Source organism: Crocuta crocuta, unplaced genomic scaffold, assembly GCF_008692635.1.
Source record: "Crocuta crocuta isolate KB4526 unplaced genomic scaffold, BGI_CrCroc_1.0 scaffold457, whole genome shotgun sequence".
NCBI lineage: Eukaryota > Metazoa > Chordata > Mammalia > Carnivora > Hyaenidae > Crocuta > Crocuta crocuta.
In genome coordinates, this window is record NW_027531318.1 from 8,062,067 (window position 1) to 8,087,357 (window position 25,291).

The 25,291-nt window shown below is 38.3% G+C and overlaps 1 protein-coding gene across 1 annotated transcript; it reads left to right on the forward strand.

Moving 5' to 3' along the window:
- The first annotated feature begins 4,745 nt into the window (after nt 1–4,745).
- On the forward strand, nt 4,746–25,291 carry PTCHD3 (patched domain containing 3). Its single transcript, XM_077771783.1, has 4 exons — nt 4,746–5,864; nt 6,993–7,114; nt 20,662–20,807; nt 23,577–25,291. The coding sequence occupies exons 1-4, from the start codon at nt 4,746–4,748 to the stop codon at nt 25,091–25,093; spliced, it is 2,904 nt and encodes a 967-aa protein (XP_077627909.1). The 3' UTR covers nt 25,094–25,291.

The following is a 25,291-nucleotide window of genomic DNA, read 5'->3' on the forward strand; positions in this document are numbered from 1 at the left end:
GACAAGTGGAAAATGTGGAGATAGAGAGAGGCTAAGTAAGTTGCTCAAAATCACACAGGTAGTAAGAGGTAGAGATGGGCACATTAGCTTCAAAGTCCACACTTTTAACTAGCATGCCATAATGCCTTGAAAAATACCCAAGACTGCTGAACTTCCACTGCTTGTGTAGACCATGTACTCCTGGATTGAGTGTGGGTTCTGTCTAGTCCTATTTGAGCAGAATCTGTGTAGGCCCTAGAACCTATGTCCTAGGGACACTTTACCCTGAGGTCCCCACATACATTTCAGCTGTAGAATCATCCTCAGCAGATTTCTGAACAGAATCTGTTATTTACACCGCTAAACTTTTTACCCCTTGGGGCCCAGTGAGGACCAATACTACCTCCATGTTCTCGCTCGCAAAAAAAACGAACTCTTTTCAGCTTTTCGATTTTCTATACTCTAAGAACTACTTCACTTGAATGGGATGGAGATATTTCCTCTGTCACATTGCTTTCTGTGGTGGAGATCCATGGCAAAACCACCCACTTTTCTAGGCTACATTTCTCCTACTCTTTTTAGGAAGGTTCCCTTAGTTTTATAAATCCTATCCTGACCCTCACAGTGATTCCTTTCCTTCTCAAAAACCTGTAAGCAACCCTGAGTACTTACAGGGTTGTAAGGGTAGGACTGAGTACACTCTCTTTATTACTTCCCCTTGATTTAGGGCTCAGACATTGGGTTTTGTTTTTTCTAACATTGCCTTCTATTTTTGTTTTGGGAAGGCTCCCACAGGCAGAAATATGAAGACTGTGCTTCTCTTCTGAGATTTAACTCTACAAAGTCTTGGTTCCCTAGGGCTCAGGAGATACAAGAATCTTTATCTAAGTGACTTTATCACCTGGACATTGACTTAATAATACGTGAGGGAATCTAATCTAATTGCCCAAGTTCTTGACTTAAAAGTCAATTCAGATTTTCAAACACTTTGACTAGCTCTCCTGTTCTTCAAGGGAATATCTCCAAGAGCATCTGTAGTTACTCAGTTATCTCCTGGGCTTGTGCTCCCTCTGGGAACATCACTCTGGTTTCGTCTGTTAGATTTAAAAAAAAATTTTTTTAATGTTTATTTTTGAGAAAGAGAGAGAGACAGAGCACAAGTGGGGGAGATGCAAGGGGGGGGTGGGACAAAGAATCCAAAGCATGCTCCAGGCTCTGAGCTATCAGCACAGAGCCTGACTCAGGGCTCGAACCCACGAACCTCAAGATGATGACCTGAGCCGAAGTCAGATGCTTAACTGAACGAGCCACTCAGGCACCCCTCCTCTGTTAGATTTTTTAAGATACTAGTCACTGTCTCCAGCCCATTAGTTACTAAATTATTTCCCCCCTTTTAAAGTCCTACTCCGTAAGCTGCCCAGTCTGGTTGTTGTTGCTGTTTTATCCTTTCCGTATGTTGAGTGTAGCCTTCAAGGTCTCCTTTTTCCTCTTCTGTCGAATGGGTTCTCCCAAATTCCAACACTCCCATTAAAGAAATCTCTATTTTTCTTTTCTCAAGCATTCTCCAACTTGTCTTCTGCTGTTTCCTGAGCCATTTTTTAAGCATCGCTATACTATAGAAAAGGAGAAATTCACCTTATTATATAAAAAGGAATTTAGGAGCGCCTGGGTAGCTCAGTCGGTTGAGCATCTGACTCTTGATTTTGGCTTGGGTCATGATTAGGTTAGGGGACTGAGCCCCCCATCAGGCTCCACACTGAGCACAGAGTCTGCTTAAGATTCTCTCTCTCTCTCTCTCTCTCTCTCTCTCTCTCTCTTTCTCTGCCCACTCCCCTGCTTGTGCTTTCTGTCTCTCTAAAATAAAATTAAAAAAATTTTTTAAAGAAATTTAATGAAAGTCAATGATAAAGTAACTACTTCAAAGAGTTTTATCATCAGTATTATGAACCCCAAATCCATAAAAACCTGAGCTTTCTTGCTTCCAAGCCAATCCCAAATGTGCAAGAACTTATCAACTTTCTGTTTGTGTCACAGTTGCTAATGTCTCATTGGACCAAGTAAGTCACATAGCCAAATCCAGAGTCAATGTGGGAGGGAACCATGAAAAGTCATAAATACTAGGAGCCATGATTCATTAGAGACCATCAATATAAGAGACTACCACCCTACCATCATATGCATACATGTCTTAACAATATGTTTCTTCCACAATACCACATTCATGGTCAGTTCTTTCTGCTGACTCTTCTTCAGTTTCTTTCTTAATTATTCATCTTTAAGTTTTAGAGCTCCTTCTCAATGACCAATCAATTTATTAAATCTTTACATTTCAATTTAGAAAAGGAAAACTGAGTGATTCCATAATGCTCTGTGACAGATTATTATACAAGTTAGGAGACATAGCTGTACTGTGTTAATTCCAACAAAGAAAAAAGGAAAAGGGAAAAAGCTTAAGATAGAGCAGATCAAAAGATGCAAAAAGATACCTCATGTCTCATTGAGAATACAGGCCTCTGAGCAGACCCTACAGGATCTACAGAATACAATACAGAATGATGTCTGCCAAATTTGAATTATATAATTTCTAGAGCTATGGAAAGACAAATAGGACCACTGAAGTTATGACTAACATTTGAGTGTCCTCTGAGTACCAACTGCAGGGATGAATGAGACAGAGCTCTCTGAAGATCTCATGGTCAAGTGCAGGAAACAGATGATCATAGGTAAAATACACAGTTAAAACAGAAACACCTTATAAATGATAATGGGCAAAACATTTTTTAAATAAAAAATAATGGGCAACTTTCCTTTATTTATATCAAACTCAATTTGGCTAACCTGAGAGAATAGGTCTTAGAAAAGGAGAAGGGGGGATGGGAAGCAAAGGAGAAGGGAGGAGAAGAGAAAAAAAATGGGGCACAGAGGCTGCTTAAGAAGGACTGGGGAAGAGAAGGAAATGGAATCTACGTGGTGATAGGAGATAAAAGGTAATGCTTTGCTTCCTTCATTTTATCTAGACTGAATGTGGATAAGAAATAGACTAGATAAAATTTTAAGTTCTAAACTATGTTCTTTAATTCCTAATGCCCATCCCCTTCTCAAATGCCTTCTACAAAAGGCATTTTGTGAAGTACGGAGAATCCTGTCCTGGTACAGTAGACACTATCCTCAGATTGAAGGCCAGAGGGTCTCCCTGAATTGAAAGGAAGAACTTTTAGAGACTTCCATAATTAGAATCCATGTCACTTCTTAGGCCATGTTACAGCTGCAGCTGGAGAAGTGTAGAGCTCTGAAACCAATCTTTCAGAGCCTTTCAGGCTTTTATAAATCAAAAATAGCTGATGAGCTCATTTTTAAAATGCCACATTCCTTTTATGAAATGATACAATAACTAATAGTTGTATTTTTTACTGACATTCTAGACCTGCACAAACATTAGTAATCTAGATAACGAGATTAATAAAATAATCGAGTCAATAATCTATAATAAAGAAACTGGGTAAATCCCAAGGCACATATTTTACTATAGAACTTATTAGTACTTCACTCTGGCTGATTTAGGAGCAATTGTAGAAATCTACTGGTTGTGTTTTGAGATGAAAAACATACATTGATGTTGTGCTAAAGAAACACTTTATAAAGATGGGCAGGAAGAGACCCTGTGTTTGGATGTGTACATTATAAAGTACTTCTGAACACCTTTACCCTAACATTTCATCTTAAATGTTTAGGACATTAGCTGAGCTGTTCTCTCCATAATGTAGATATGGTTCAACAAATGGAATTCCCAAATCGGTTCCTCTATCTACAGACTTTAAATGTGATACAGAAGCCACTAGGTTTATAGTACACCAGCGATGAACTCAAGATGTAGCTATAATTAGGACTTGGAACACACAGATGATAGAAGGAATCCTCAATTCCATTTACCATAACTTTTTAAGTAGAAAACGGGTGCCATCTTGTGGTTATTTTAATAAGGTCGCTCTTAAACAAGGACTTTCTGGAGAGGTAACTTAACAAAATCTCGTATTTGTTTCTCCTTGAAAATATCTTCCTTAAACTCTTGCACTTAGTACTCTTACAATCTGGAGATTTCATTAAATGCTAGGCCTACCCACATAAAAACACAATCACACTAATGCTAGGTGACTACCAACCATGGAAAACAGGCAAGCAATTTTCATAATTCTTAAGAACTGCTCAGGGCCTGCCTTTCGGTTGTGTGCATGTTAATAGGTCGGTAATGGTTTTCATAAAAATGGTGACATGAACACAAGGTCCCTCCATCCTGGGACCTGTGGAATAGACCAAAGATAAACACTCACTTTTCAGCTTATTTACTCTATTTACAAGGAGAACGTATATGTTATGTTTGTACTTAACACAAAGAATCGTTAAATCAAGTGTAGCAGGTTCTCCTTATCGGAGAACTGTGTCACTGGAGATCCAAAGAAAGGTTNCCCAACAAAGTGTAAGTCTTGTAGAAGAGGCATGCATCTTACCGTTGAGAAGTATTTGTGTATTAAAAGTCCTGGGAGCAGCAGGCATTCGCCACAGGCGAATTTGGGGCTATTAGGCTAGGACTCAAAACACGTGCTCCCCAACGAAGCCTCCGGGATCCAGGCGCGAGCAGCCGGAGCTCAAACAGACTTCCTTAGAATTTCTCCAGGAAACCGTCGGGTGGGGTGCAGATGGGCGCTCTGTCCAGTGGCTGCTTTCAAATCGGCTGTCGGGTTTGAGAACATTGCCTTTCCTTCCCGGAAATGAGCCTTAGTCCCCCCAAGGTGGCGCCAGAGGCCGGGCTGCAGACGGAGGCCCAAGTGGAGCGGGAGCCCCCAGCGGAGGAGCCGGAGCCCGAATTGGACGGGAGGCGAGAAGCCGAGGCCCGGCCTGGGCAAGACTCCCGGAGGCCGTCGAAGGGGGAGGCAGGGGCGGGCGCAGAGCGGCTCAGGGCCTCCAAGCACAAGTCAGAGCAGCTCTTTGAGTCAGATCAAGGACAGAAACGGGAACTGAACTGGGCTTCGGGGCAGTTCCCAGAGCCCGCCGGGGCGTCCCATTCACACTCGGTGTCAGTGAAGGGGGACTCCCTGCCCGCATCACCGTCGGAAAACCAGCTGTCCGAGAGACCCCGCTGCCACACCGACTGCCTGGAGGCGCCCCTCTCCCGCGCCTTCAGAAGGCTGGGGTGGGAAGTGGGCTCGCACCCCTGGATCTTCCTGCTGGTGCCCATGGTGCTGACGGCCGCTCTGGGCACCGGCTTGATTTACCTGCCCAAGGATGAAGAAGAAAACCTCGAGGAGCAGTACACCCCAATAGGGAGCCCGGCCAAGGCCGAGCGGCGCTTTGTGCAGGAACATTTCACCGCCAACGACTCTTACCGCTTCTCTGTCTCCAGGAAGAGCACCGAGGTCAATTTCGCTTGTATTCTAGCGGTCTCCAACACCACCTCGCTGCTAGACCAAACAATCTTATCAGAAGTTAGTAAAGTGGACTACGCGATACAGGATTTGTATGCGACGGGGGAAAACGGAACCCAGATCCGCTACAGTCAGGTGTGCGCCAAGTACCAGGGTTTCTGCGTGCCTTCCAACCCACTCCTGTCTGCCTGGCAAATGAACAGGAACCTCGACCTGAGAAATGTCACTTTCCCAATCGACAACCACACGGGTCAGCCCCTCTACCTGGCCGGCACTATTGGAGGAACTTTCTTAGGCGAGAGGACAGGAATGAACCAGTTACTCGTGGAAGCCAAAGCCATGAGGCTGCTCTACTTCCTGAAAACTGAGGCTGGAGAGGAAAACGAGCGTAGCAAGGCGTGGTTGATTCATTTCCTGAACCAGTTTAGCAACATGGAGAAGAGTCTGGCCTTGAAGAAGATCCAGGTACTTGGTGGCTGAGTTTTACAGGGAGACCAGGAGAAGGTGGGGGGGGGGGGGATAAGAACAAGTTTTCCAAGTAGTAGCACTCCCCCGATTATTTGACGGAGTCCAGATTTGCAGTTGGGAGTGCTCCACTGTATTTAGCACTTAATCCAACTTCCTTAATCTCACACATCAAAGGATACCACACATCATAAATCCTTAGTAATACTCTGGTGGAAAACACAAATCCTACAACCTTAAGGTAGGTCTGCTCAGTACAGACATTGATCATCAAGTTTTCTAGTCAAATTACTCTAAAATCCTTACTCTTAAAGTCTTTCCTGTTTGGGGAACCCCCCCCCGAAATGTGTTTGGAGTTCATCTAAATAAAAGCAACAAACTTTTAAGAAGTTTCGTGGTATAATTGAAAAGAGAATTAGCTCACCATTTTCCAAGTAAGTTATAGCCTAGTGCCAGGCACATGCTAGCTATTCTGAAACTAATACTGTGAATAACCCTGGTCAGTGAGACAAATACTGGAAAAATACCAGATCTTTCTGAAATATCGATGCAATTAAAATAGTAAGAGACAACAACCTACTAAAAATTTAGAAAAAGCCACAATTGGGGCGCCTGGGTGGCTTAGTCGGTTAAGCGTCCGACTTTCGCTTAGGTCATGATCTCGCGGTTCGTGGGTTCGAGCCCCGCGTCGGGCTCTGTGCTGACTGCCAGCTCGGAGCCTGGAGCCTGTTTCAGTCTGTGACTCCCTCTCTCTCTGACCCTCCCCTGTGCACGCTGTCTCTCTCTCTCCTAGAAATAAATAAAAAACATTAAAAAAAAAAAGAAAAAGCCACAATTTCTGTAGTTACGAATGATTTCATAATCGCAGGTAGACCTCAGATTTTGTGTATTCAGGAGATTTAAACTTTGGGTTTTGGAAAGAAACTTCGGAAAGCGTGCCACAGATTTGGGGAAGAAGCACACCTATATTAATCTTCTTTATTCTAAAATCATGACTCACATATTTTGATCTTTTACTAAATCTTAACATGTCATTTCAATCAGTAAGCTATAGTGTTTCAATAGGGTTTTTAACTCACACAAATATTGGAATCAAAAGTTATTTACTTGGGTATATTTTTGTGGCAGGTGGTGTACTTTACATCAATGTCTAGACAACTGGAATTTGAAGCAACTTCCAGGACAGTGATCCCTTTGTTTCACTTGGCATACCTTCTGATCATATTATTTGCAATCATATCATGCTACAGGTAAAATGGTTTTATTGTTTTTTTTTAACTCTTTTTAACATATATTTGTGGTTTGCAAAATGCATATAAAAGATATGAAATATGCCATTTTAATCAGTTTTAAGTGTACAATTCCGTGGCATTAACTACATTCACACTGTTGTGCAACCATCACAACGATCTATTTCTAAATCTTTTCCATCACCCCAAGGAGAAACTGTATAACCCTTAGGAACTAACCCTCCATGACCCTCCCCTCAGTCCCGGCTAACCTTCATCTACTTTCTATCTTTACGGATTTGCTTATTCTAGATATTTCATATAAGTAGAATCACACAATATTTGTACTTTTGTGACTGGCTTATTTCACTCAGCATGTTTTCAAGGTTCATCTATATCGTAACACTTATCAAAACTTCATTTTTGTGACTGATATTTCATTGTATAGATACAGCACTGTTTGTTTATACACTTACCTGTTGATGGGCACTTGGAATGTTTCCACTTTTTGGCTTTTGTGAATAATGCTGCAATGAACATTGATGTACAAATATTTGTTTGAGCTCCTGTTTTCCATTATTTTCAGTATATACCTAGAAACTGAATTGGTGAGTGGTGTGATAATTCTATGTTCAGTTCTTTGAAGAACTGCCGAATCGTACCAACAGTTCCAATTTTTCCACATCCTCACCAACACTTGTTTTTTGTTTTATTGATAATAGCCATCTTAATAGTGTCAAAGTGTGGTTGGAATTTACATTTCCCTAATTACTAATGATGTTAAGTATCTTTTCATGTGTTTATTGGCCATTTGTACATCTTTGGAGAAATATCTATGCAAGTCCTTGGCTCATTTTTTAATTTGGTTGTCTTTTTGTTGTTGAGATCTATTGTTGATGAGTACTTTGTATATTTGGTCTTCAGTTTATTTTTTTATTTAGAGAGGAAGGATGAGTAGGGGAGGGTCAGAGAAAGAGAGAGAGAATTCCAGTCAGGCTCCACACTGCCAGCACAGAGCCTGATGCAGGCCGTGAACCCAGAAACCGTGAGATCATGACCTGAGCCAAAGTTGGACACTCAACTGACTGAACCACCCATGCACCTCAGTACTTTGTGCATTTTAAATACTAAACCCTTATCAGATATATGATTTATAAATATTTTCTCCCACTCTGTGTATTGTCTCTTCACTTTGTTGATACTGTCTTTAATGCACAAGAGTTTTTAATTTTGATGAAATCCACTTTATCATATTTTTTTTGCTACTTACGCTTTTGGTGCTGTATCTAAGAATCCATTGACAAGTTCAATGTCATGTACATTTGCCCTATGTTTCCTTCTAAGGGTTTCATGGTTAATATTTAATTTCTAATTAACCTTATATATATGTATATATGTGTGTATATATGTATATATATGTGTGTATATATATATATATAACCCTTATATTTAAGTTGTTGATAAATTTTCAGTTTATTTTTGTATATATAGTATGAGTAGGGGTCTAATTTCATTCTTGTGCATGGAAATCCATTGTATATCCATGTTTCTATGTTCATTGCTGGAAATCTAGTTTTCCAAGTCCCATGTGATGAACAGATTATTCTTTCCCGGTTGATTGGACTTGGTATCCTTGTCAAAAATCAATTGGCTGTAGATGTATGGGTTTAATTCTGGACTCTAAATTATATTCCATTGGCCTACATGTCTGTTGATGTGCCAGTACCACACTGGTTTGATTCCTGTAGCTTTGTTATGAGTTTTGAAATCTGGGAATCTCAGTCCTCCAATTTTTTTCATCTTTTTCATGATTATTTTGGATATCTAGGGCTCCTTGCAATTCCATATGAATTTGAGGGTTAGCTTTTCCATTTCTGGGGGGAGGGGAAGGCCACTGGAATTTTGATAAAGATTGTGTTGAATCTATAAGGTGCTTTAAGTGAGATTGACATTTAACAATACTGTCTTCCTCCCCATGAACTAAGGATATCTTTCCATTAATTTAGGTCTTCTTTAGTTTCTTTCACTAAATTTTGGTAGCTTTCAAGTCTTTCACCTCCTTAGTTAAATTTATTTCTAAATATTTTATTATTTTATACACTAAATGAATTACTTTCTTCATTTCAGTTTTGTATTGTTCACTGCACATATTTAGAAACACAACTGATATTTGTGTGTTGATCTTGTATCCTGCAGCTTTGCTGATTTATTAACTCTATTAGTTTTATTGTGGATTCTTTGGAAATTTTATATATAGAATCATGTAATCTATGAAAAGGAATAGATATACTTCTTCATTTTCAATTTGGATTCCTTTTATTTCCATTTCTTATTTAATTGCTCTGGCTAGCACTTCCACTACAGAGTCAAATGTCATTGGTGAAAATGGGCATCTTTATCTTGTTCCTGATTTTGGAGGGAAACTTTAAGTCTTTCACTGCTGAGTATATTGTTAGCAATTCAGTTTTTATAAATGTCCCCTATCGTTTTGAGAAGTTCCCTTCTATTCCTTGTTTTTGAAGTTTTTTTGTTTTGTTTTTTGTTTTTGTTTGTTTGTTTACCGTTTATTTGGTTTCGGGAGACAGAGTGCGAGTGGGGGAGGGGCAGAGGGAAAGGGAGACAGAATCTGAAGCAGGCTCCAGGCTCTGAACTGTCAACACAGAGCCCAACATGGGGCTCAAACCCACGAGCTGTGAGATCATGACCTGAGCCAAAGTCAGCCGCTTAGCCGACTGAGCCACCCAGGCACCCCTGAAGTTGTTTTTGTTTTTGTTTTTTTTATCGTAAATGGGTGTTGGATTTTGTCAAATGCCTTTTTTGCATATATTAAGATGATCATGTAGTTTTTATCCTTTGCTCTATTAGTGTGATATATTACTTGATTGATTTTCCCCATGTTGAACCATTCTTGCATTCCTGGGATAAATCTTAGTTGGTCATGATGTATATTTTTAATGTGCTATTGAATTGGGTTTACTAGAATTTTATTAAGGACATTTGTATATACATTCATAAGATATCGATCTATACTTTTCTTCTTGTAGTGTTTGTCTGGGATTGGTATCAGTGTAATGTTGGCCTCATAGAATGAGTTAGGGAGTGTTTCTTCCTTTTCAATTTTTTGGAAGGACTTGAGAAGGATTGGTGTCACTTCTTTATATGTTTAGTAAAATTCACCAGTGAACTTTTCTTGTTGGGTGGTTTTTGGTTACTGATTCAATCTTTTTACTTGTTCCATGTGTGTTGAGATTTTCTATTTCATTTTGAGTCAGTTTAGGTCATTTATGTGTTTCTAGAAATTTGTGCATTTCATCTAGGTTATTGGCATAAGTTGTTTATAGTATTCTTTTTTATTTTTTTAATGTTTATTTATTTTTGAGAGAGAGTGCATGAGCAGGAGAGAGGCAGAGGGTGGGGAGGGGTGGAAGGGACAGAAGATCCAAAGTGGCCTCTGCGCTGACAGCAGTGAACCCAGTGCGGGGCTCAAACCCATCAACCTTGAGATCATGACCTGAGGCGAACTCAGACGCTCAACCAAGTGAGCCACCCAGACACACCTACAGTGTTCTTTTATAATCTTTTATATTTCTCTAAGGTTAATAATAATGTCTTCAATTTCAAATCTGATTTAGTTATTTGTATCTTTCTTTTTCTTTGTCACTCCAGATAAAGGCTTGTCAATTTATTGATCTTTTTAAATAACCAATTTTTGGTTTTATTGGTTCTCTCCATTGTTTTTCTATTCTCAATTGTACTTATCTCTATTCTAATCTTTTCGTTTCCTTCCTTCTGTTAGCTTCGGATTTTGTTTTGTTTTATTTTGCTTCTATTTCTATGAGATATCTAGCACCATAAGGTGATTGAAGATCTTTTTTAAATTATTAATGTACTATAAATTTATCTATGAACACTGGTGTTGCTACATCCTGTAAGATATGATACGCTGTGTGTTTATTTTCATTTGTTGCTAAGTATTTTCTAATTTTCCTTGTGATTTATTCTTTGATGCATTGGTTATTTGATAGTGCGTTGCTTAATTTCCATACATTTTTAATTACCCAATTTTCCCTCTTATTGATTTGTAGCTTCATTCCATTGTTGGTTGAAAAGATACTTTGTGTAATTTCAATATTTTTAAATTTTCAGACTTGTTTTGTGACCTAATATATGATCTATTCCAGAGAAGGTTTCATGTTCACTTGAGAATAATGTATATTCTGCTATCATTGGGTTGAGTGTTCTATATATCTTTGTAAGGCCTAATTTATTTAATGTTGTCCATTTCTTCCGTTTTCTTGACCTAGATTATAGACCTAGATGTTTTATCCATTGTTGAAAGCGGCATATTGAATTCTCCATGTATTTCTCTCTACAAGTCTGTCAATATTTGCTTCCTATATTTTGGGTGTCTATTGGCAGTGCGTGTATGTTTGTAGTTTTTGTATCTTGTTGATGAATTATTCTTTTTATCAATATATAATGCCCTTCTATGTCTCTTTTAAAATAAAATCTATTTTGTCTTATAGAAGTATATTCACCCCTGCCCTCCTTTGGTTATTATTTATATGTGATATCTTTCTCCATCCTTTAACTTTCATTCTATTTATGTCTTTGGATCTACAATGAGTCTCTTGTAGTCAGTGTATAGTTGAATCATGTTATTTTACCAATTCTGTCAATTTCTAACCTTTTATTAGAGAGTTTAATGCATTTACATTTAAAATAATTACTGACAAGGAAAGACTTCTGCTATTTTGCTATTTGTATCTTATGTATCATACAGTTTTTGTCTCTCAATCCATCCATTATGGCCTTCTTCTATGTTTAGTTTCTATTTTTCTAGTGAGTTGTTTGATTTTCTTCTCATTTCCTTTTGCAATGATTTTGTGAGATTTTCTTTATTGTTACCTTGGAGATTCATATAATTCTAAATTTAAAACAATCTGCATTAAACTGATACCAACTTACCTTCAAAAACACACAAATATGCTGCTTCTATACATCTCTGTCCCTCACTCTATGTTGTTGTCACAAATTACATCTTTATACACTGTATGCCCTATAACATAGATTTATAATTATTTTTATGTTCTAAATTCTGCAGGCAATAAAATATAGGATTAGAAACCAAAAATATAATAATACTTGCTGTTTTATTTGACTAAGACATATATTTCCTCATATGATTTAGCATTACTTTTTATTGTTCTTTCATTTCTGTCTGAAGGATTCCTTTTACCATTTCATAGGGCAGGTCTAATGGTAACAAGCCTCCTTAACTCTTGTTTATCAGGAATATCTTAATTTCTCCTTCAGTTTTGAAGGACAGTTTTGATGAACACAGAATTTTCAGTTGATGGGTTTTTTCTTTTAGCACTATAAATATCCCACTGTCCCTTTGACTCCATGGTTCTAATGAGCAATCATCTTTCATAATTATTAAGGATCCCTTATATGTGGTGAGTTGCTCTTCTCTATGTGCTCCCAAGATTCTCTTTGCCTTTGGCTTTCAACAGTTTGATTATAATGCTCCCAGTCTGGGTCTTTTTGAGTTCATCCTATTTGGACTTCATTAAGCTTCCTGGATTTGTAGCTTCATGTCTTCTAACAAATTTGAGAGGTTTTCAGTGATTCTTTCTTTAAATATTCTTCCTGCCTCCTTTTCTCTCTCTCCTTCTGGAACTCCCATAATGTATATGTTAGTCTACTGGCTGGTTGACCTACAGATCCCTGAGTTTCTTTTCATTTTTCTTCATCCTTTATTCTTTCTGTCTCTTAGACTCCATAATTTCAATTGTCTTATCTTCAAGTTCACTGATTCTTCACGTATTAGACCTGATGTTGAATACCTCTAGTGTTTTGGGTTTGTTTTTTGTCATTTCAGTTATTGTAGTTTTCAGTTCCAGAATTTCTGTTCAGTTCCTTTAAAAATTTTCTACCTCTTTATATTATCATTTTGCTCACATATGATTTCTAATTTCAATTTTATTATTGTCAGAGCTCTCCTTTAGCTCTGTAAGCATATATAGAAGAGTGTTTATAGTCTTTGTCTAGTAAGTCCTATCTCTGTCTTTCCTCAAGGATGATTTCTATTTCTTTTGTTTCATATGTATTTTGAACCATACTTTCCTCTTTCTTTATATACTTTGTGCTTTGTTGTTGTTATTGGTGGTGGTGGTGGTGTTGAAAACTGGACATTTGGCTAACTGGAAATTAGAGTCTTCCTTCCCTAGAGTCTTCTGTTATTTTCCTATGGGTTTATTTAAGATTCATAGTCCATTTTCTTAGTGGTTATCCCAAACTATTATTGAAAGACTAATTCTTGGTTTTTGTGGACACTGAAGTTTCTGTACCTTAGCTAGTGTTTTGACATAGATTTCCTTGGATGCCAGGAGCTCTCTCAGTGTTTGCAAAATGGTTCTGTGCCGGGAACCTCCAACATTTAGCAAGGCTTACACTATACCTAGGGATCAGCCCTAGGTGAAAGCTTATGTCTTTTCTGAGGATACATCTTGCCCTGGGTAATTTTCTAAGTTCCCCAGGATATCTGAGTGCTTTTTAATATCCTAAATTCCCAGAGAAATGCTCCTCATCTTTTTCCGTAGGCAGCCTTTGTATTTTTGAGCTGTAATCCTTTGCTCTATGCACTTGAGGTTTGTTAATTCAACTTGTGGTGTTTCCAGCTTTCTCAACCTGAGTTGTGAGTAAGACAAAACAGAGGAATGCCTTGCATCAGTCCTTCAGGTAGTCCCCAAATATGTTAGAACAGACATATAAAATATTTTAGGAATAAGATCTGTTCTGATTCCTCCAGAAACAGGGAAGTGGCTCCATCATGGAAACATAAGCTATTACCACTTTAAGATTGCTGCTGTCTTAAGGCTATTGCCACTTTGGGACTGTGGCTACTTTAACACATCTGCCACCTTATGATCACTGCCACTTTAAGACTTCTACCACTCTGGAGAGGGAGACAGGGCATGTAAAATCACTATAAAACCTTCCTACTGATTTGAAGTGCTCCCCTGCTTTTCTTTTATTTAGCACTTGCTTAGTTGCCATAAGCTTTTGACTGCTTTCCAGAGTTCACAGAATTCTGAAAATATATGCCCGTTATTCTATATTTGTGTAAGGATGAGACTTGGAAAATTCCTACTCCATGTTTTGCTGATGTCCAGCACTAAGCTTGTATTTTTTAAACTGTCTTTTCTCCACCCACTCCCCCTTTAGCAACACTGTACAATCAGATGGAAGAGTAAAAAGAAATAAAGAAATTATAGCCACTTTTGTTTGATTTGGCATATATTTTTTTACCTTACATATTGTGCCAATGTGATTAATTGTTCCCTTTGGAAGCAGATATGCTGATAGAATTAAACAAGTCTTTATTTCTGTTGTAAATTTGAACTAGTACTTTTAACGACATAAAAAAATTAGTCTCCAAATTAACTGACTTATGTGTCCTCATTGTTTTGATGTGGGATTCACCTTGTTAAGCACTTAAAATTGTTATTTAGGCATTAAGGTTAGTTTGGGCTCTTGTAATCAGAAAGCTAAAATATGAAAATATCAGCAAACACAAGTATTTAGCTGTAGAAGTAACCCCATAGAAAATATTATTTGAGTGATTCTCATAGCAGAGTTCCAGAGAGAACTATAAACCCACATATTCTGAACCCATGTATTAAATCAAGTCTCTGGGGTTTCAGTCTGAAAATCTGTATTTCAAAAATGTCTCTAGTTGATTTTCATGTATATGTATGTTTGGGAACATAGATATAATTCAACTGTCTAGATTTTATTTTATTTTTTTTAATTTTTTTTTAATGTTTTATTTATTTCTAGGAGAGAGAGACAGCGTGAGCAGGGGAGGGTCAGAGAGAGAGGGAGTCACAGAGTGAAACAGGCTCCAGGCTCTGAGCTGGCAGTCAGCACAGAGCCTGACGCGGGGCTCGAACCCATGAACCCCGAGATCATGACCTAAGCGAAAGTCGGACGCTTAACCGACTAAGCCACCCAGGAGCCCCTAGATTTTATTTTTTTAATGTTTTATTTATTTCTGAGAGAGAAAGAGACAGCATGAGCAGGGGAGGGTCAGAGAGAGAGGGAGACACAGAATCTGAAACAGGCTCCAGGCCCTGAGCTAGCTGTCAGCACAGAGCCCAATGCTGGGCTCGAACCCATGAACTGTGAGACCATGACCTGAACCGAAGTCGGATGCTTAACTGACTGAGCCACCCAAGTGCCCCTCAGCTCTCTAGATTTTAAAGTAGAGAAAAATAAGACCCCAATAGGTAAAGGGAATTAACCATGATGGGTATCTCAATAGACTTAATAAACTACCTTGCAGCATTGTTATTTTGGAAAGAAAGACCACATTCCCTAGAAAACAAACAAAATCGAAAAACTAAGAAGGAAGAGTAAAAGGGAGGGAGGGAGAAAGTAGGGGAGGAAGGATGAGAAGGAGAAAAGACAAAATTCAGTTTTGTTTAAATGATTAGAGTATTTTTTTAAAAATGTTAAACTAGCGTGGAATCTCCAAGGTACCAACAATTGGTACCAATTGGCTTGACAAAACTTTCCTTCTAGGTAGTTGGTTCTGAAGATACAAATTTATATCAATTCTTGCTTATCTTTACAAATAATTATGGACAGTAGTATAGAAAATCTTGTACTGAAAGCAATTAGAAAATAATTTTTTAAATGTTTATTTAATTTGAGAGTGTGTGTGCTTGAGTGAGCAGGGGAAAGGCAGAGAGAGAGGGAGAGAGAAAGTCCCAGTCAGGTCCTGAACTATCAGAACAGAGCCCAACGCAGGGCTTGACCTCTCGAACCATGAGATCATGACCTGCCAAAACCAAGAGTCGGATGCTTAACCGACTGAGCCAGCCAGACACCCCTAGAAAATTATTTATATTTATTTGTCTTTGAAGATTTTATGTTTATGCAACCAGCATACTGAACACATAGGACTCATGAGATATAAACATAAAGCAACTTTATTTTTGTCTTCTTTTGTTCCCTTTAAGTTTTGTAGGTAAGAGCAAGTTCTTCCTCTGCCCCATGAAAACTCAGGCAGGCCCTGTGACTTTTGTGGTCATTTGTAAGTATGACAAAATCCTCCAGTCAGAATTAAAATGTCCATGTCCGTGTCCATGTAATAAACAAAAGTGGTATTTGATTTAAAGCTAAGGTACCCTCCAGCACCCTTTGCTAGAGCATGCTGCATGGGATAGCCCTTAATGGGGAAAAAGGAGCTCACCAGTCCTCTTTTTCTTTTTTCTTTTTTTTTCTGAATATAATTTATTGTCAAGTTGGCTAACATACAGTGGACACAGTGTGCTCTTTGTTTGGGGGTAGATTCCCATGATTCATCGCTTACATATAACACCTAGTGCTCATCCCAACAAACGCCCTCCTCAATGCCCATCACCCATTTTCCCCTTACCTCGCCCCCTCCCCACCAACTCTCAGTTCTCTGTATTTAATAGTCTTTTATGGTTTGCCTTGCTTTCTGTTTGAAATTGTTTTCCCCCTTCCCTTCCCTCATGGTCTTCTGTTAAGTTTCTCAAATTCCACAAATGAGGAAAACATATATCTGTCTTTCTCCAACTGACTTATTTCACTTTATACCCTCCAGTTCTATCCATGTTGTTGCAAATGGCAAGATTTCATTCTTTCTCATTGCCAAGTAGTATTCCATTGTATATATAAACCACATCGTTCTTTACCCATTCATCAGCTGATGGACATTTGGGCTCTTTCCATAACTTGGCTATTGTTGATAACACTGCTATAAACATTGGGGTACATGTGCCCCTATGAACCAGCACTCCTGTAGCCTTTGGATAATTTCCTAGTATTGCTACTCCTGGGTTGTAGAGTAATTCTATTTTTAATTTTTTGAGGAACCTCCATACTGTTTTCAAGAGGGGTTGCACCAGTTTGTATTCCTACCAACAGTGCAAGAGGGTTCCCATTTCTCCACATCTTTGCCAACATCTGTTGTTTCCTGACTTGTTAATTTTAGCCACTCTGGTACAAGGTGGTATCTCAGTGGGGTTTTGACTTGTATTTCCCAGATGATGAGAGATGTTGAGCGTCTTTTCATGTGTCTGTTGACCATCTGGATGTCTTCTTTGGAAAAGTATCTATTCATGTCTTCTGGCCATTTCTTCACTAGATTGTTTCAGGTATTGAGTTTGGTAAGTTCTTTATGGATTTTGGATACTAATCCTTTATCTGATATGTCATTTGCGAATCTCTTCTCCCATTCTGTTGATTCAGCCATCTTCTATCCCTTCTCTTCCTACCTCCCATCTTGCTAAGTTAGGTGGAGCATGTCCATGGAGAAAAAGAAAGGGAGGAGGGAAATACTTAAGGCACAGCTGCTGCCATGATGGTTCAATACATGCCTTCTCTGGGCTTGAAAATAAAACCAATTCTCCTTTGAGTGTGTATGTAAGTTCCTTGGGCCTCTCCCACTCCCACCTCTCTGTTATCACTGAGAATCTCTTATGTCTGGTCTGGGCAGGGCCTCCTAGACAGTCCCGAAGACACTGCCCATCCTGCCTGACTCATATACACTTACATATGAAGGTTATTCTTCACACATATGCATTTACCTCTCACAGAACTCTTATTTGCACACATTTTAGTGTTCCATATTGACTTATTGTGAAGTCATATGAACAAACTTTTTCAAGTTTTTGCTCTAGCTTGAACCTTATCCTATAGCAAGTAGTGATATATTGATCTTCCGGACTCTTTCAAAATTGTCTGACATTTTGGAAATGACAACATTTACACCAAATATTAGATCAATTTCTGAAACAATCTGGAAAATCTTTCCCTTCTCAAATACACTGTAAACTATTGCTCACTGATAAGAAACATCAGGGGCACCTGGGTGGCTCAGTCAGGTAAGTGTCCGACTTCAGCTTAGGTCATGATCTCATGGTTCGTGGGTTCAAGCCACGCATTGGACTCTGCTGACAGCTAGCTCAGAGCCTGAAGCCTGTTTCAGATTCTGTATCTCCCTCTCTCTGACCCTCCCTTGTTCATGCTCTCTCTCTCTCTCTCTCTCAGAAGTAAATAAAATATTTTTTAAAAATATTGTAAAAAATATTGTAAAATATTGTAAAAAAAAAAAAAAGAAACATCATTACCTTTCATGGAAGATGTGGATCTCTCACCAAACATGTAATTGTTGTCTAACTATAATAATTTCTACTTTAGCCCTTCTGTGTCAAGTTAGTAAAAAATTCAAAAGATTGGCCATCTTGCTGCCCTCACAGAAATTACATGAGGAAGGTGTTAGACATGAAGATTCTGCAGCTTCACTACAAACCTACTGAATCAGGATTTGCATAGCTGGGTTCCAGGAAATCTAAAGTTCTAAGACTTTTCTAGGTCATTCTGATAAACTGCTTAAAACAAAATCCTTCTCAGGGGCGCCTGGGTGGCTCTGTCAGTTAAGCGTCTGACTCTAGACTTTGGCTCAGGTTATGATCTCATGGTTCATGGGTTTGATCTCCCCTTTGGGCTCTGCGCTGACAGTGTGGAGCCTGATTGGGATTCTCTCTCTCAGTCTCTCTCTGTCAGTCTCCCTCCCTCTCTTTCCCCCTCTCTCTCAAAATAAATAAACTTAAAAAAAATAACTCTTGGTGACTGGAATATCTGCAAGTGTATTCACCAAACTCCTACCGTGTTCCATTTCAAATCTTTCTTTCCATTGTCTATTGAACATTAAAGTAAAGATCATTTAGACAAAGTCAACTCAGCACCTAGTCAAAATAAAGTCACTATAGCCGATAATACAATTCACTCCCTCCACTACATTCTCTGAAAAATTTACACCAAAAAATCTAGAAGCTTGAAAGAGGGAATGGAAATAAACCTGTCATATGTAACTCACTAATCTTTCTGATTTCAAAATTCATCTTTGTTACTTTCTTAGTTTATGTGGCTATAAACCAATATTGTTGTTTTAAGAAAGTATTCGTTTTAATCGAATTTTATTCTAAGGAAGCAATTTACTTTTGCCCTGGAATTTTGCATATGTGGTTGTTTTGGGGCCCAATTTAACTCATAGCACTGCTGGGTTGAAAAAAAAAGTGAAATAAAACCTTGGTGTAGAAATTGTTTTTCAGAATAAGAAAGTTTAGCTAATTTTACTATTGTCTTGCCTGAAGGTCATGGTCATGTTGCTGTATTAGAATCGCTGCTTCCATTTCCATAGTTGACTCTCCTAGACTTCAATCCAAACTTAGTTTCTCTGTCCTCCTAAAAATATCTAGAGACAAGTATCAGTCATTTGTTTTGAAGCAGTTAACAAAAGAGTAAAATATAAAACCAGAGGTGGTTGTGAATATTTTAAAATGTAATACTGTGGTTATTGGGTAGGTAAAGTGCCTAATCCATACTTTAAAATGCTGTCTGTATATTCCCATTTCTGTTGGTCCAGCAAAGAAAAAGGTACAGTCAGCATTATCAAAAATGGACTACAGGAGCACCTGGGTGGCTCAATTGGTTAAGCGTCTGACTTTGGCTCAGGTCATAATCTCATTATTCGTGGGGTCAAGTCCCACATCAGGCTCTGCACCTGTAGTGCAGAGCCTGCTTGGTTTTTTCTCTCTCTCTCTCTCTTTCTCTCTCTCCCTCATTCCCTCTCCCTCTCTCTCTCCCTCTCTCTCTCTGCTTTTCCCGCACTTACACTCTCTCTCAAAAATAACTAAATGTTAATTTTTTTAGTTTATTTATTTTTGAGAGACAGAGAAAGAGAGAGAGCATGAACAGGAGAGGGGCAGAGAGAGAGAGAGAGAGACAAAGAATCCAAAACAGGCTCCAGGCTCCAAACCATCAGCACAGAGCAGAACACAGGGCTCAAACCCACAAACCATGAGATCATGACCTCAGCCAAAGTCAGTCGCTTAACTGACTGAGCCACCCAGGTGCTCCATAAATAAACTTTTTTTAAAAAAAAAACTGGACTGCATTTCTAATTCTTTTGCAATTAGTAGCAACTTTTAGAACTCGCTTCACCAGTAGACAAGAATTCTGAAAACATTTTAGGAGACTTTCAAACATTCTGTTAACCACAATACTATTGAACTGGTTTTGGAATACAAGAGCTGTTTAGAATTGCATCTATGGTTAGTTAGAGTCAAGGTTGGTGAAAAGAGCACTAAATATGGGCACTTTCTCTGCTAGAGCTTGCCCTCCCTTTGTTGTTGTCTTTCATTTATACCCTTTGAAGATCAGAGTGGAATTAACCATCTGAAGTGTTTGGTATATCTTTATGGTCCTGAACTGCTGGTGAGTATATTGGTGCTTAGCTGCAGAATTGCTCAGGAAGTTTGGTTAAAGTACAGGTTCACAACTTTGCCCTTTTTCCCACTTGGTCTGGGACAGTGCCTGGGAATTAAAGGTCTTCAGTGACAGGTATGGGAATTCTTGCCCAGGAGCTTTCTGAACAGATATCCAAGTCGAGAATGTTATAAACTGATGGAATTTCAGTGTGGAAGCTACCACCACCAATTCCATGATTTTTCCCTCCAAATGTACAGGTGTGACTGTATACGAAACAAAATGTGGGTTGCAGCCTTTGGAGTAATTTCTGCTGCCTTGGCAGTGGTGAGCGGCTTTGGCCTGATGTTGTACGTTGGGATCCCATTTGTGATCATAGTTGCAAATTCACCATTTCTTATTCTAGGTGAGTAAAACCAAATGTGAGGCTATACATTGTGTATGTGGGGGTAGGAGATAGATAAGGGAAGGGATTTATGTTAGATTAAGCAAAATAATTATATTAGGTGGCTCCACAGATCCAAAATGAGGTGACAGGAAAGAAAAAAATCAAGTTGAAGTATGTGTGTTTAGAGGTGGAAAAATCTAGTACCCCAAATGGAAAAACAGAGACAGGAGATGTGAACAGGCAGTTCTCACACACACACACACAAACACACACACACACACACACACACACACACACACACACACTCCAGAATATAAACCGCTGGGAAGAGAGGGAAAAAATAATCTGACTTCTCAATTAATGAATGGATGCAAATTAAACCAAAAGTGAGATACCTTGTCTTCTTATTAAATTAATAAATGTTAGCAAGATTGAAGATTGAGGAATGTTGTATATAAATGAATACTTATTCTGCTGGGAGAAAATTGTTACTCACTTTTTTAAGTCCAATTTTGCAGCAAATCAAAAAATTTAAATATTAAACAGCAAATACCTTTGGTTTACCAATTCCATTTCTAGGAATTTGCCCTAACAATTAGACAAGTGCCCAAAAAGCAGAACAGGTATGTTCATTTTGGCATTATTTAGAACAGGGAGGTTTTGAAAATCTAATCCCATAGCAGCATAGGATTGGTCAACTCAAACACAGAATGTTAAAATTTTTGAATCATATTCAGTCTTCAAAAAGAGGTAGATATATAATGTTAAACGAAAAATGCTGGCTATGAAACTGGGTGTTTGAAATAGAGAGACAGTTACATGTGCATATTTGTATAGAGCAAATTCTGGATGGATAGACATAAAAATGTAGGGTGGAATTACTGTTTACATTTTTTCTCTGCATTTTCCTGCACTTTCAGAATTTATTTTACAATAAGCATGAAAAAAAAGGTGTTTATATTTTAGAAAATAAGAACCTTGGAAGAAATAGTATTTGCTTTCCTGGAGGAGACAGTGAATGAGCTGTGTGCTGGATGTCAACTTATTTACCCTAGCTCTTTAGGACACACCTACCTAGTACACACCAACCCTTAGTCACTCAGTATTCCCCACAGCCATAAATAAGTATAGTTAAAGTGTATATGATTGATTTACTGGTTTATAATAATTTACTAGTTGAAAAACCAGTATTGAATAGTCTTTGTGTACATAGGAGTGTGTGTGTGTGTGTGTGTGTGTGTGAGAGAGAGATCTAAGCAACTCAAGCAAGAAGTGTGCAAAGAAAATTTCTGAATACGTTTCGACAAATCATAAACCTAGTTTTTAAATACCTGCTAAATATCAAGAGTTCATTCTTGGTCCTAGTACTTCAAATTCTTCCCTTTTGTCCAGCTGAGTACAAGTGAAATCCTCAAAGCTGGTAGCCATGGGATGTCAGGATGCAATTTATGACAGACTGTATAGACTTGTGTCAGTTTAAATCCTTCTACCTTCTTGCTCATACCCGTAGAACATCAGAGGCAAAGTTGTAATTCCCTGTACCCTCCCATGTAATCCATGTATAAGATCCCCCCAAATTGAAATTAAGATCAGCATTTTATTCCAGTTTATTTATTTACTTATTTATTTTATTAAATTTGTATCAATATACATGGAAACAAAGGTATACATGAGTGAAAGTAGTGTCAACTCTAGTAGAAATCTTGAGAGAGATGGGGCGCCTGGGTGGCTTAGTCGGCTGAGCGGCCGACTTTCGCTTAGGTCATGATCTCGCGGTTCGTGGGTTCGAGCCCCGCGTCGGGCTCTGTGCTGACTGCCAGTTCAGAGCCTGGAGCCTGTTTCAGTCTGTGACTCCCTCTCTCTCTGACCCTCCCCTGCTCACGCTATCTCTCTCTCTCTCCTAAAAATAAATAAAAACATTAAAAAAAAAAAAGAAATCTTGAGAGAGGTGAAATTGATCCGCAACATGCTCATGCTGTCCATACTAATCCCGTCTTCTTTCTAGTCCTTCTTTTCCACTCTTCAGTGATGATTTCTATGTCCTCAAATGTTCTTCTGTCTTCTTAATTCCAAACTAGTCATGAAACATCCTCATGGAGAAGAAATAATTACCTAGTAGGCATTAATATATAAGGGATTAAGATTTACTTTGGTGCATATTTCCGACCTCAAGAGTACTTGCATTTTAGTAGCAATGCCTTAACTTATGCAAGTTAAGTTTGAATGACAACATTCTGGGCATCAAATACAGGCTAGCAGGAAAATGATACGTGTGTGTGTATGTGTGTGTGTGTGTGTGTGTTGGGTGTGTAAACTATGTGGTACCTCTCAAAGCATACCACATTGATAGTTAGATGCTAACTATAGAACAGAAAAGTCCAGTTTATATTTTAAGCAACAGAAGGTTGGCTTCATGTGTTTGTGCATTCATGTAAAATGGTTTATGAGAAAATGATCTTTCAAGTAATCCAGTAGAATCAAAGACACAATGCTAATGCTGCTTCCTGACTCATGATTAAAACACCTTAAATGAAGACTAGGCATAGAGTGTCCTGTGCTATGTACAAATAATAGGAGTATGAATAAAGCACAGAGTTATTACAGGGGAAGGGGTGGATTCCACTGTGGATTTAGAGGCAACCAGAGAAAGTAGTAGTATCAAAGCACAGATCAGGCAAGATAAATAAGACCTTAGAGATGGACAAAGAAGATGGTTTGAGTTTATGTGTTTAATTTTCAATAGATATTAATATGTATGGAGATTGTTTCTTTGTTTTTTTTTAACAGGTGTTGGGGTTGATGATATGTTTATAATGATTTCTGCCTGGCAGAAGACCAGCTTCATGGATAACATAGAAGAGCGGCTATCCAATGTCTATTCCAAAGTGGCAGTGTCCATTACGATCACCACTATCACCAACGTCCTGGCCTTCTATACAGGGATTATGACCTCTTTCAGGTCCGTACAGTACTTTTGCATCTATACAGGAACAACTCTGCTCTTTTGTTATTTTTATAACATCACCTGTTTTGGAGCAGTTATGGCCCTGGATGGTAAAAGAGAAGTAGTCTGTCTACGCTGGTTGAAAAAGCCAGAAACTCCTGACCAAAAGTGTTCCCCATTTAAAAAGTCCTGCTGTCTCCCATGTGATTCTCTCCCAGATGAACAAGAAACTGATATCCATCCAATGAATTTGTTCTTCAGAGACTATTTTGGCCCTCTTCTCACAAGCACTGAGTCCAAGATTTTTGTAGTGCTTTTATATATTTTGTACATCGTAAGTAGTATATATGGGTGTTTCCAAGTGCAGGAAGGGTTAGACCTTCGAAATTTGGCAAGTGACGATTCCTACATCACGCCCTATTTTAATGTAGAAGAAGACTATTTTTCAGATTATGGTCCCAGGGTTATGGTTATTGTTACTGAAACTCTTGACTACTGGGATAAAGATGCTAGACAAAAACTGGAAAAATGTCTGGCAGATTTGGAAAACAGTGACTATGTAGATAAAAATGTTACAGAATTTTGGTTACGAGAGTATGTGCAATATATGGAAAATAGCGGGCAAGGTGTAAATGATAAGAATACTTTTATAAACAGTTTGCCCAATTTTTTAACAAATTTTCCACTTTTTATGTATGATATTAATATTTCATCTTCACATGAAATCATTGCTTCCCGGGGCTTCATTCAGACCATGGGCGTTTCTTCTTCAACCAATAAGAAGATGATGTTATTGCAGTTACGAGGCATAGCTGAGAAGTGTGAAATTCCCCTAATGGTGTACAACCAGGCATTCATATATTTTGATCAGTACACTGCAATATTAGAAAACACTGTTCGAAATGTCATTGTTGCATCCTCGGCCATGTTTATTGTTTCCTTATTGTTAATTCCTCATCCACTGTGTTCCTTGTGGGTCACTTTTGCTATTGCTTCTGTGATTGTGGGAGTAACGGGTTTCATGGCATTCTGGAATGTCAATCTTGATTCCATATCCATGATTAATCTTGTCATTTGTATAGGATTTTCTTTCGATTTTTCTGCACACATTTCTTACGCATTTGTTTCCAGTTCTAAGCCCTCAGTAAACCAAAAAACAATCGAGGCATTGTATCTGCTAGGCTATCCAGTGTTACAAAGTGCAGTTTCAACAGTAATAGGGGTATGTGTTTTATCTGCAGCTAAAGCATACATCTTCAGGACATTTTTTAAGATTATGTTTCTTGTTATGGTATTTGGAGCTGCTCATGGCCTAATTTTTATTCCAGTATTCTTAACCTTTTTTGGAAGTTTTGTTTGAATATCCACTAACAAATCAAAGACCAATTATAGAATTCCTGATTGCCACAATCCAATCTGATAAAAACACACTGTTAGAAACAGTCAATAAACTAAAAACAAAGGCATGTTTCCTTGGCTTGGAAATCCCATTTAAAAATGTTATTTAAAATATCCTGAGAAAAATTAATTAGTCTCACATTAAAATATCTTTACTAAA